The 13,917-nt window shown below is 39.2% G+C and overlaps 2 protein-coding genes across 4 annotated transcripts; one reads left to right on the top strand and one right to left on the bottom strand.

The window, feature by feature from the left end:
- The first annotated feature begins 96 nt into the window (after nucleotides 1–96).
- LOC149268739 (protein 5NUC-like) lies at nucleotides 97–1,781 on the top strand. The gene is made up of 5 exons (XM_089469447.1): nucleotides 97–296; nucleotides 366–501; nucleotides 586–842; nucleotides 909–1,185; nucleotides 1,422–1,781. The coding sequence occupies exons 1-5, from the start codon at nucleotides 97–99 to the stop codon at nucleotides 1,704–1,706; spliced, it is 1,155 nt and encodes a 384-aa protein (XP_089325573.1). The 3' UTR covers nucleotides 1,707–1,781.
- Nucleotides 1,782–3,654: 1,873 nt separating this feature from the next.
- Nucleotides 3,655–9,978, bottom strand: nw (narrow). Of its 3 annotated transcripts, none has more exons than XM_089469975.1 (4): nucleotides 9,392–9,978; nucleotides 6,525–6,900; nucleotides 6,279–6,428; nucleotides 3,655–4,902 (listed from the first exon to the last, which is right to left on the bottom strand). In XM_089469975.1, exons 1-4 carry the CDS (start codon nucleotides 9,441–9,443, stop codon nucleotides 3,966–3,968), a joined length of 1,515 nt encoding a protein of 504 aa, XP_089326101.1. In that variant the 5' UTR covers nucleotides 9,444–9,978; the 3' UTR covers nucleotides 3,655–3,965. The 3 variants fall into 3 exon arrangements, with proteins under 3 accessions (XP_089326101.1, XP_089326100.1, XP_089326102.1); XM_089469974.1 differs by having other exon boundaries at nucleotides 6,279–6,431; nucleotides 9,392–9,977; XM_089469976.1 differs by lacking the exon at nucleotides 3,655–4,902 and having other exon boundaries at nucleotides 6,016–6,428.
- Between the last annotated feature and the right edge of the window lie 3,939 nt (nucleotides 9,979–13,917).

Genomic DNA, 13,917 nt, shown 5'->3' with positions numbered 1-13,917 from the left:
TATTGTATAATTTGATACACAAAGTAACACTTGTGTAATCTGTCAACATGCTTACATTCAACAACAAGAATAATAGCACCTTTACTAGATTTTTCCATGGATTGCTTAATAGTTCTGCGTTTTATAATCATTTTAACAATCTTGTTCGCGCATGTTCAGTGTTTTAGCTTCACAATTTTACATAATAATGATATGCACGCCCGATATGATCCAGTTACCAACAGCTGTCAACGGTGTCCCGCAGGTGACGATGAGAGGGGCTTGTGTTTTGGAGGATTTGGTAGGGTAGCTACAGTGTAAGATAATTTGTTATTTGGTCAAGCTCAAGAAAAGTGCAAACTAACTAATAATCAAATTTATCTCAGGGTTAAAAGGGCTCGAGCCAAGGGTCCAATGCTATATCTTAATGCTGGCGATACTTTTTATGGCACAAATTGGTATAAAGCGCATAAGGGGGAATTGGCAGCTGATCTTTTGAATATAATACATCCCGATGCCGTGGTAAGATCTACATAAATATAAAGCCTATATATTTGTCTTTATTTTGTAATAACTGATTTAATGATTCTCTACTCTACTCTATAGTCGCTTGGGAATCATGAACTCGATGACGACCTGGGCGGATTTACACCTTTCCTTAGGAAAGTTAACTTTCCCATTGTTTGCTGTAATTTGGATCTGCGTAAGACTCCTGCCCTACATAATTTTAGAACTTTAGTTCGTGCAACAGTTATCAGGAAATTCAAACAGAATATCGGTATAATTGGTTATATAACGCCAAATACGAAGTATTACGTACCCTATAATTCCATCAGCTACTCTCCAGAAATATCCACTATAAAGTATGAAAATCACATAACTTTAATTATCACTTATTTATTTATTGTATTGACTATTTAACTTGATAGCATCGAGGCAAAGCGCCTACTTAATCAAGGAGTTAATATAATAATTGCTCTTGGACACTCTGGGTTTGAAATGGATAAGATGATCGCTGAACATTGTCCCAATGTAGATGTTGTGATCGGTGGCCATTCACATACTTTCCTATACACGGGCAGCCCACCAGACATAGAGAAACCAGATGGCAACTATCCCACAATTGTGACCAAGTCAAATGGTCGAAAAGTTCCAGTTCTTCAAGCTTATGCGTTCACTAAATATATGGGTATAATCGATTTAAAGGTAAGACATTTTTGTTAAAATTACAGCTGTATTTATTATTTTTTTAAGCCAATCGAAAGTGCTCTATTTGAGAATCCTCTAGTACTAGCAAGAAGTCGTTTGGGTATATCACATACTCATAAGGAAACTTCTACAGATTCATTCGATCTTTTGTCATATGATTTGCTTTCCTTGATTTATCTTTATGGTATTTAGAATCTAACATATTTGTATGCATTAAATATCCACATTTACAGTTCGACGATTATGGGCATCTGGTTAATTTCAGTGGTAAGCCCATTTTATTGGATAAGTCGATTCCGCATCACCCAGATATTACGAAAATATTGAATGCCAAGAGACAGCAAGTTGATTTTCTGGATGCAAAAGATATGGAGGACAATAAATCGCGAATTAAAATGTTTTATTCCGAGGAGTTCATATCAAACTCTCCTGATTATATAGGTACCATTGTAAACATTGCAGTTTTCATGTTCCTAATAATTATTTTCGTATGCAACGATCGGCATGTCTTACACTAGTTTGTATTGTTATTATATATTTTAAAACTATTTGGATGAAGTTCCTAATAAAATGATAAGTTGGATTCGTATAATAATCTGGGTTCCGTTTGGGTTTTAATATGTCGAATTAAAAGGCATTCTATCCTAGCATCGATCTGAACTGCTGTCATAATAAGGATTTTCCAAATAATTTCTATATATTGTACTATAATGTAAAACTCTAAATAAATTTGAGTTTCGTAGCGTTAACGACCAGACATTTATATACTGTTTTTATTATTATTACAAATTTTGTTTAATATACAAAAATTCTTAACATTTGGGTGCAGGCCATAAAAACTGAAGAGGAAAAACGCGATTCTGAAGTTCCGCACTCAATTATCCCTGTTACTGTTATTGTTGTTGTAGCTGCTCAAAGATGTACGTGAGGAATGTTTACCTTTTTGTGTGTCTGAGATTGCCGTTTCAGCAAGAAAAGAGAAACTTTTTTCTTTTTTTCTTTTTTTATACGTTCGTTGGACCCAGCAAAACTTTTCAAGGTTATTCGTCGAACCAAGAGTCTGCACACAAACACATACACAGAAACACATAGTATATATTCACATATAGATGCGCATATATGCATAGGTATATGGGCAGGTGTAAAACTGCCTTTCGCATCAGTCAGTTCAAACGAATTCGTCTCATTGTTTGAGCAGCAGTTGAAGTTGGCTTTAGAGCTAAACTGCAGACGGTGTCCCTTTAGCAGAAATCTTCGCACATTTCTTAATGTCTTCTGTCTACAATTAACTGACTTCACTGACCAACAAACAGTCCTACATTGATTCAGGTTCAGCCTCAGCTTCATTTTCTGTTTTAGCGCTTTTAATCCTCTTTAAATTAAGAACAAGTAAGAAAGCTCTAGTCGAGACTGCTCGACTACGAGATCCCCTGAACCCTTGGAGCAATAGATATTTCAATAATTTTTCGCGACTTTTAGCTTACACAAGAAACACGCACACACACACACAGACAGGCACGTACGCACACACAGGCACACATACACACACACGCATACAGACACACATACACAAACACACACGCATACTCACACAAACGCATACACACACACACATACACACACATACACAAACACATACACACACAAGCACCCACGCATAAACACGCATGGGCTGCAGTGTGCGCTTACTATGAGAACTTAATTGTTTAATAACTTTTTTTATGGACGTACGATCTTCATGAAACTTTCAGATTATGATTATAACATGAATATGCATGTAATTGCCAAAGCACAAGTCTCTAGTATTTGAAATACGCATTTTACAAAAGTGAGGGTGAGGGGGTGAATTTAAGGGTGGGGGGTAAATTTTAACAAAAACCGAAATTGTATAAATTGCATATAAGCATACTTTAAAAATTTGGAGACTCTAGCAATAAAGGTGTAGAAGATATAATTTTATAACTGGTTTTCGATAAGGTTTTTTATCGATAAAAAAAGATCGGGATGAGTTATCGATTTTTAATGATAAACTTGATATGCGCGCTGTAATTACGGACATTTTAAAAAAAATTTGAAGTCTCTAGCTCTTATATCTTCTGAAATCGACGCGTTCATACATACGGACAGACGGACAGACGGACAGACGGACGGACGGACAGACGGACAGACGGACAGACGGACAGACAGACGGACAGGGCCAAATCAACTCAGCTCGTCGCCCTGATCAAGAATATATATACTTTGTGGGGTCTGCCACGCCTCCTTCTCCCTGTTACATACATTTCAACAAAACCATTATACCCTGATTTCCCATTGAAAATGGGTTCAGGGTATAAAAATGATTTGCACTTTTCTGCAGAGACCCTCTGATTCATCGCCTAACTTCAGTTAAGTATTTTACGATTATTGGCTATATGAGCTATTAAATTCTTTGGAGTTCCTCAGCGAGTTATTTTAAAGGCTTCGTTTTACATTTACCAAATTCGTTTTATTAATCAAGAGTTTTTATTTTTTGTCATACAATTAAAGCATATATTATTATATAGTAATATTGTAAGTAGTATATAAGAAGTGTGTCAGACTCTCAGCTCGGATTGGACAAATTGTAATTAATTAATATCTATGGAGAGAGAGTGTATGTGTTAGCTGTGGTGGGTCCGCAGAGAGAAGCGTCATTAGGCATCTTTTGGGCATCGTTAATGAACATTCCTCAGTGGAACCCACGACAGTGCCCCACAAAACTGGAGCCTACACTTCGCACTTATGCCTTAGGTTTTCTAGAAGTTGTGTGATTCGGGCAGCACCTTGAACTTGCGTGAATCCTCGTTGCCAACCACGGCGGATGTTTTGCCCAGCACACGCATTGCATTGGAGTAGTCGGAGTCGATTTGTGGTATGATCTGCTGCTCGTTGGGACGCAGCGTGCGAATGAGATCGCTGAGTGAGAGCGATGATTGTGGTGTAATCTCATCCTTGCTGACGACTGCAGCAGCCGCGCGTTGCAGCTCCTGGGAGCTGGTCATCTTCTCGAAATCCTGTGCTATCTGCTTGAGACGCACCTCAATGGCCGGCGACTCTGTGGAACTGGGCATTTTAGCTGCTGGTGCATCGCTGACCCTGGCCGACGACTCGAAGTGCGAGTCCGCCTCAGGCTCAGATTCCGACTCAGCGTCAGCTTCCGACTCATGATCTGCACTGGCATTCTCATCCGCCTCTGATGCTTCCTCCTCATGCTCTGGCTGCTCCTCGTTAGCCTGAGCTTGCAGCTGCAGCTGTAGCTCCTCAATCGAATGCATTTCGTTGTGCAGCTCGTTGTCGTTTAGTGGAAAAACGTGCTCCTTAACATCGCCGTCGGCATCGCCCAGCTCGCGTGCGTGCTCGCTGGAGGCATCGCCTGCTTCATGCTCATGCTCATCGAAATCAGTCTCGCCATCAGCATCATCGTGCTCCTCCACATCAGCCTCCAGGTCGCCATCCACATCGGCGGCATCCGCATCAGCCAGCGAGCGATCGTGATTCAGCTTGAACCACACAGTCGACGGCTGATGAGCTGAATCGGACATCGACATCGACGACTTGGGCTTGGCAAACAGACCGCCGCCGCTGCCGCTGCCACTGCCGGCGCTGGTGGACATGATGAGGGGCAGAGGCGTGGTCGATGGTAGATTCAGCAGATCGGCAGGTGTGCGAGGTGTGGTTGAAGTTATGGGGCGTCTGCAGCAGGCGGAACAAAATAGACCAAGATTACATATATGTATATAACCGTATGTATTTATATATAATAGAAATGCATATGTACATTTATACATATACATCAAAGTGTTACATAGTATGTCGATTGACTTGCAGAGAGCTTGGCATTTGGGTTAGTGCGAAAGTGCGAGTCTGAAGCTAAAGTTAGTTAGTTGAGCACAAATCTTAGTGACAACAGCAACAACGACAACAACAACAACATTCTATAGGAAAAGCTAAGCCCCAAACCACCAAATTTCAATAGGAGTCTCGAAAGTGACGCTCAAATGTCTTCAATTTGTGCAAGCCTCTCGAAAAATTATGAAATTTTATGTTTTCAATTTAGTTTTCAAATCACAATTTTCTTCTTTTTTCAGCCTATTCATTCCTTTTTTCTTTATTCTTTAGTTTTTCTTTTGTATTTATTCATTTCGTATTTTTTAATTTCTAGATTCTTTATTTAAAATGTTTTTTTTTTTTTTTTTTTTTTTTTTTTTTCAGCTGGTAAGATTCCCTGATTTGTATACTTCTTACTTTTATTTTTTAGAAGGCTTTATAATATTTATTTATTTAATTTGAATTTTTCATATCTTGCTTGTTGATGATAAAATTTAATTATTATAAAAAAAAAAAATAAAAAATTGTTCATAGTTTTCCTTGTTGCTTGCACAAATTGATTTACTTTTTGTTTAGATTTCTCAAATTTCGGGTTTAAAATATTTTCTTTAAACCTCGATGTGTTGTATATATAAATGTATATGTATTAAAATTTATAGTGTTCTTTAAGTTAGTAATAAATAGGCTGGTAGCTGCGCATTAGTCTTCTGTATTAGGTATATAACATAGATACAGATACGCAGAGCCAGAACTAGATTCAGGATCTGCATATCTGTATGGCATATGTGTGTAATAGTTGTAAAGTTTAACGATTTGGGGTTTAGCTCACCTATTTGATTAAGTATTGTATTACTTTTTGAATTGAACGCTTGGCAACGTTCCATTGTGAGTCTCTGTTTCTGTTTTCTTGTTTGATATCTTTTGTTTCGTTTTGTGGTCAACTAAATTAACTTGTTTTATTAATCACGTATCATTGCGTGTGTTATATAAATATTTATTTTGGGCTGGGTTGGCTTGGCTGTTTATATACTTAATTAAGGATATATGCTTAAAGTGCAACTTAAGCATTCGTATAGATCGATTTATTTTACTTAGAGGAGGGAATAGTAGACGTAGTTATTAAGTTATATTTTCCTTTATGATTTATAATTTAGATATTTGCTTTTTTGTTTTTGCTTGTTTATATCGTTGCTCTTTCTCTCACTCTCTCTCTCTCTTTCTCTCTGTCTAGTAGTCCTTACCCCTGCGCAGACGATACTGGAATGCTGCCATAGTTGTAATAATAGCAGCGAGTCTGTTCGCAAATGAAGTCCTTAACGGCAGAGCAGTCCTCGGGCATCCATTTCAACGTCGGCTGCTTCAGTATGACGCAGCCCTTCTCGGCACCACTGCTGCTATATAGACAAAAACAATTTTAGGTAGCCTCAAGTTCAATGTGTGCTGCCCCCTCAATATATGGTCATCCCGAGAATTGAATCATGTCTTACCTGTCGCGTGCCGTGCGCTGTGGCGAGGTGTTGCTATTGTGATCGACGGGATCGAGCAGACCCGCTTGGATGGCATCGGCCGAATTCTCGAAGAAATCGAATGTTGCATTGAACGGTAGTCCGGTGCTCATCCATAGGAACATGCCCGTGCCCAATCGATTTCCGGAGGTCCAGAAATCGTAATTGCCATAGCCGGCATTCTTCAGATATGTGGTCATCGACTCGGCCTTCTCCTTGGTCTCAAAAGAGGCCAATTGCAGACCCAGTGATCGGCAGTATTGGTAGGCCAAGAAATAGTTTAACTCCGGTGAATACGGATTCATACGACTTATAAAATACTGCACACCATCCAAATGTATAGTCGTAATGCGTTGACCTAATCCAAAGAAAAAAATCCACAGAAATCAAATCAAATTCCATGAAAGAAAAAAATTGTTCGGTCAATGAACCTATGAGACAATCCGCTCTGAATACTGAGCAATCGCAATGCGTAACCGTAACGGCAATGGGAATCGAAATCGTAATCGTATCCAAAGTAAATATCATTAAATAGGATTACCAAAACTAGCAATCCGAATGACAAACACACGGTTCTATAAAAAGCAGAAGACCAAGTTGGACTCGGACTTGGACAAAGGGAAAACAGAGTTAGAGTCAAGTGCTTGATGATTCATGGCAATGATAATAATGATGATGAACAGAAGCATTTATCGGTCTATGACCCGCAGCAAATACACAAGCACATACACACAGGTAAAGATGCACAACTACAGATACAGATACAGATACTTAAGCTAATTACATAAAATCTGATGAAAAATAATGGCGATGATGACATTAATTAGCTCAATGCTAAGAAAAATGTTGTTTAGAAGGTATCCAGAATAATAATAAAGTATCTGTCAGCTTTTGGGATGCCTATTTACCTCCTTCTTCTTATTCTTCTCTTTCTTATATAATCGTCTGGGACTCTCAAAGATGACAATGAGTTGACTTTGCTTGGACATGAGCTAACAGGTAGCTGACTTGAATGGTCGAATACCTCATGACCATGCTAAACAACAACAACATCAACAACAACAAGAACAACAATCTGGGTGTGTGTGCAGTTGTATTGGTTGTACAAACAGCTTTAGCTATATTTTCATTTTCAATGCTGATTCGTTGGCTCTAGCCAAACGGAAGAGCCTATTTATGGAATTGGTCATGGATAGGCAACAGAGAACTATATGGATACTACCCTATAGACCCTATGCGAGGGTCCAATGTTTGCCTCGCTTCTGCTTGTATATGAAATTATTTCCGGCAATTTTAAATGCAAGACACAAACACACCGAAGTCAAAGTAAACGTAGCACTGACAGACAAACAGATGAACAGATAGACAGACAGGCGGACAGAGAATGAATATATGCATTCTGTATCTCGATTCGGATCTTTTTTTCTATACTGAAGTGAATGAATAAAGACTCAAAGTACCATAAACTATCATCATAATTAATGTATCAACAGTGAATTTGATTAAGTAATTGTATTCAAGCGATGCCAGATAATTTTAATTATATTTAGGCATATATATTAATTCGTGAATAGAATATTCGGCGTACTCAAATTCATCTCAATATTTCTAATTGTATTAAAAAATAATACAAATTTATTAATTTAGAACTTAGATATATTTTGAGCGATCTCATTACTATTTTCCATTTCTCTATACATTTTTTATGCGGATGAATAGCACGGAATTTTAGCTTTTCCCATTTGAGCATTAACCTTTTATTTTATTATGAAATATTTTTTAGATTGAGTTAAGTAACTAAAATATAATTGATTTTAGTTTCGCTCGTCTCTGACTTCCATCCTTTCTCATTTGAGGACGCGGAAAAGCAGTTGCGAGCCCATTTTGAATTCCCGCTAATTTGGCTTGGACTTCTACATGAACAGCCCAACGGGTAACCCAATAATTGAACTGCAGTTCGCCCAGTTTCTCGACTCCAAACTTAGTCGGAGCACTATAATTCCAGGTAATTGCCTGCCTAGGCTCTCCTTGCAGACCCCCATATTCATTCTATAGCATTTCTACACGAATCTAGCACGTCTCTAATGATGCACTCAAAGTCAGTTCTGGTGAAGGCGGATCGCAGATCGCGAATCGCAAATCTCGATTCACGAGCCTCGCGGCGCAAATGCAATCAAATGATGGCCTCCTGCCTAGTTATTTGTTGGCACCTAACTTCCCTCCGGTTAGCAGCCAAATGATTATTATGCACGATCAGCTTGAGATCGGGTCGGGTTAAGAACAAAATTGAAAAAAAAGATAAAAAGCTTAGAGCTCTAAAAAAAAAAAAAAAAAACATTTGAAGAGCGGGTACAATTCCAGCAACTTTTTCTCAACTCTTAATCGGCTTGAAGAAAATTCATATTTAATGACTTTGAAATAATGATGGGAGTTCTCTATCATTCCTTCTTATACTTAAGCAAATATCTACATAGTTTGTTCTTTTAGTTAATACTTTTTAATTAAAAAACGTGAAGGAGAAGGCGTTTTAAAAGAAGAAATGATATAATCATAAAGAATATTGTATCCATGTAAATGTTTCCATTACTTGGCATTAAGATTTAAATTAAATCTTTATGAAAAACTAAATATGACCGTTCAAAATTTCCATAAAAAAAAAAAAAAAAAAAAAAAATGAAAAACAAGAAAAATCTATATACTATTTTTTAAAGATATTTTACATACATAACTATTCTATATTCTTAATTTTTATAAGTATTAAAAATCTGTGTGCAATCTTTTTATTATTCTTTTTTTTTTTCATTTGAATTGTATTTTTTATATATTTTTTCTTATTTATTATTACTAACCTGCAGCGCATGCCAAGAGGCTGAGCACACAAAACAAGATGATTTTGGCCATGATTTTGTTCAAGAGGTTTAAAACTCTCGGGGATCTCTTGTGCACAATTGAATTTGAATAACGAACGCGTAGATGCTGTTAAAAGATCGAAGAACCGTTGGCACTTTTCGTCGCGTTCACTGTAAGCCTTCGACTGAACTAACTGATAGCCAGGCTATATCACGCAACCGCGAACCGTCAAGAGTCGAAGAAGAAACCCGCTGCTGCTGCTGCTGCTGCTGCGACTTCTTCTGCTGCGACTGCTTGATTCCAGAACGCCAACACTTCCAATTTCCAGTTTCCAGTTGCGATGTGAACTTCCTATTCCAATGCGCGCAGCACGTTACCAATTCAGCCGATGGACGATGGCGATGACTCGCACCCAGCACATACACACGTGAACAGACACAGGCACAAAGTACAAACTGACACGCACACACACACAGTGTCGCGTCTTAAATCCTTGCACCAAATGAGGACTTTTGGCTGCTTCTGATTGAAGTTGTTCTGTACGGATCGGTTGTTGCTTGGCCAAGTACACAATGGTTAATGTCGTGAAGAAGGCCAGATTGTTAGCTTAAAAAGGAAATTGGCGGTCGGGCCCAAAAGGCCGATTCATATGTGCACATACGTGTGTATGTATGAGAGAGAGAGAGAGTTCTCTACATACATATGTCTGTGTATGAACATGAATGAATGCTCAACGAAAGCAGCTAAGAATACAAATACTAATGTATATACATATAAGTATGTTTATATGTACGTACGTGTGACTATGGCAGCAGAAAAGAAAATACAAGAACTAACCCGAAACCAAATCCGAATCCGAAACCGAACCCGAACCTAAATCCAGCCCGAACCCGTACCCATTCCCAAAAGCCGAACAGCTATTTGCGCATTTCGTGATCGTGTGCAATAGCTGTGAGTGTGTGCGTACATGTGTTTGTGTTTATTTGTGTGCGTGCTTGCGATCGTGCGGCACTGAGACTTGATGACTTCTTGCTCTTAGTCGAACAGAACAGAATAGAGCAGAGCAGAGCTGGCTGGTAGACAAAGAGCGCAATAAAGCCGCGACGGTGGCGTCGGTGCAAAGGTACAGACAAGCGGGCCAAAACCGAAATACCAAACACAAACACAACCACACACACAAACAGACATCCACTTTTATACACTTCCACTCGCACACATACACATATGCAAACGTGCCTGGATTGCACGCTGCTGCCATCATTCCAATGGGAGTCGCAGTTCGCTGTTCATTGTTAGTTTTATTCTTTCTCCCACAACGCGGCTTTGGTTTTGGGTTCTGTTGGTCCCACTTCTTACCTGGGCTTGTGGCAGGGCCCCGTTCCCGTTCACGTTCCCGTTCCCGTTGCCACAACTGCGTCGTGAACACCGCCGCCTCTTTGCCCATAGTGCTCCAGCCCTGCGCGGTGGTTCCATTAATTTGGTACGCTATCGCAGTTACCGTCGACGTCGACGTCAACGTCAACGATGTCGACTGCGCCGCTGACGTTTCGACTGGTTTGTGGTTTCGGTTTTACGATCCCTGCCTGGAAGCGTGAAATGTAATAATGATCTTCTCTTTTGCATTTTGACAATAATTCTGCGGGTGCTCCCATCAAATATACCATCAAGTCAAAAGCCAAGCGAAAGATCCGCAATATGAATTCGTATACATGGAGAGTGGTTTATATGCATAGTTATGCACATATAAACTGGTATATACATTTGTATGTATGTATGTGTGCCTGGCAAGGAATATATTACAGATTTTCAATTCAGAAAAAGTTGTTCATTTTAATGGCTAAAATTTTATGATTTCTTTTTTATTCATATGTTGAATAGGTACTTTTTTTAAATACAAAAAACAAGGAAGCTATAAACTTTCATAATTTTGTATATTTATTTCTAATTGATTTTAAAAGTAGTTTTTAAAGTTTCTACTGTAATATTAATTTAGATTAAATTAAATATTTAATTTATTTATATTGAATGAAATATTAAATATATAAAGAAACAAACTTGTTAATAATAATACAAATATTAAAAAAATTTTTGTTTAATAATTTTTTAATCGACTAAATTTTATTTTCAAATAGTTTATAGAGAAAATGCTAAATAGTTGACGTAATTTCATTTATATATTAATTAGTATACTTACAATTTAGCGAATTTTGTAAAACGTTTAAAATCTTATTGAGATTTTCCAATCAGATATATAAGAAGATTAGTTATATTGTATATAAATTCATTTAGAGTGAGGCTGCAGCATCTTCTTGTATCTTGTGGCATCCCCTTTTGCTGGGCTGTGTCTTTTTAACGTGAAGCGGCATAATCGATGATTAATCCAATTCGACACATGGATGGTTAAATAGTGGGCTAGTTGGATAGGTGGGTGTGGGGTATAATTATAGACGAGTCGCGCAGCTCGAGTAAATATAATAATGGCCAGGTGATTAAGAGTCATGGGAAATGGAATGCGTTCATTTTCCCAGTTGGCCAGTCCCAAAGACGCTTCCTGCGAACGCCCCGCATTGCCACACTGCCATTGCCTTTGGCATTGGCATTGGCAATGGGCCTAGTACTAAGTAGAGCTGGGCCTATGCCTCAGCTCGAATCTGGGCGGTTGTTGACTGCTGCCCAGCAGCCGCAGCCGCAGCAACACAGCAACAACAACAACAGCAGCAAAAAGTTGGCTGAGGTTGCGGCTGGGTCTGTGCGTGCGTATTGCAATCAAAAATTCTATCGAGGAACGCACCAAGATTTTGGGCCGCCCTACGTGTAACGTTTATTGACGTTGTTCGTGTTGTTGTTGTCGAGGCTGCTTTTGCCGCCGGGGCGACGCCGACGCTGACGATGACGTCGCTGTCGCAGCCGCTGCTGCTGCCGCTGTTGCTATTGCTGTTGCTGTCGTAGCCGCTGCTGCAGCAGTGTAGGCCTGTCGACGCATTCAGTTTAATGTGACCGCCGCGTCGCGTCTCTTCGCTATCTGGATTTAGTGTTGAGCATTCTCGTTCAATATGATGAATAAGTTCAATGAGTCACATTTGAGTCGTTCATTTGACGTACTAGTTCGCAATTCATAGAGGATACCAAATGAACTGACGTGTGCAGAGGGAATTGTTAAATTAACGTTTGATGTGTGTCGTTCAGTAGTTCATTTGAATGATCTGTTTAATTGAACCTAACGACACAGCTCTGCTGCTGCATCAAGAACTTTGGCGTCTAAAGGTAACTATTTGGATGGCCTTCGTCTTAACAGCATTTAGCCATATCCATCCATACATGTTGCTGTTGCTCCCTTGCTTCTTTTAGTGCTGCTGCTGCTGTTGCTGTTGCTGTCGCTGCTTCTGCTGATGATGCTGCTGCTGCGTCTAGTTGATCTTCTGATCTTCACCATTTGTGTGCTGATGCTTCTTCTTCTTCTTTTCACCTTCGTCTTCGTCTGCACCTTTGCTGCCGCTGTTGTGCTTCTTTTTCATCTACTGTGTTGTTGTTTTTCTTGTTGTATCCCTTTTCTTTGCTTTATTTCATTGCTAGTTTTCGCAGCGACTTGTTCGGTGCTCTGCGGCTGTTTGGTCTAAAAATAAACTTGGCACAAGATTGAGGAATTTAATTCGCCTTTTGGTAGAAAATCCTCGACTTTGCAAACGGACTTTGGCAACACGCGCAGACGCGCAACAGCGCGTCGTTGCTTCGGTTTATTTTTGCCCCTACCCATACACACATACACACACACACACACAACCACACACACTCACACATACACACACTAGCACACGCACACCAGTGTAAATAAATATTTGAATCTGTATCTCAGGTGCGTGCATTGCTCCTGTATAAAGCAACTCGCAATCCACTTTAGCGTCAACTTGAGCTCTGATGATGATGACATGGTCATGGTCATGGTATGTTGCCTATTGGAGAGTGGAGAATGGAGAGTGGAAGAGACTGAAGACGGGAATGCTTATCAAGCATATTATACAGGTAGATTTTCCGCATCAAATCAAAGGATTAAATATTCTATAATGACATTCAGCTCATGATGCTGATCCGTAGCTGAAATTCCATTTGGCATTTGCTTTTGATTTGAACTCATGGCAGCGGTATATCTACATAAATACATACACGTGTGTGTTTGTGTGTGTGCGTTTATAACCATCCTTTGCTGCTGCCTGTTGTTGTCCTTGATATGCGAAGGTCATCAGCATTTGCATCTCTTGGCCTGCATCACTTACCACGTGTCGTGATGGCCAAGCTCAGAAAATTGCCCTCCAGTTTATTCATACATAAATTCATATGCTTTGCAGTCCCATCGACTTTTCCAATAAGTTATTAAAATATGCGAAATCGCGATCAGCATTTGCAATAAAGGCTAAGCGTAACTAACGAAATTATTACCCTAGATGAACTTTATATACCCTGCCAAAGCGTAGGGCGGGCTATCATGGTTTAAATATCAAATTCTGGATCTGCACATACAAGATATACC

Source organism: Drosophila arizonae, chromosome 5 (assembly GCF_054131065.1).
Source record: "Drosophila arizonae isolate 15081-1271.41 chromosome 5, UAZ_ARI_1.0, whole genome shotgun sequence".
Lineage (NCBI taxonomy): Eukaryota > Metazoa > Arthropoda > Insecta > Diptera > Drosophilidae > Drosophila > Drosophila arizonae.
This window is presented reverse-complemented; position numbering and strand designations above follow the sequence as displayed.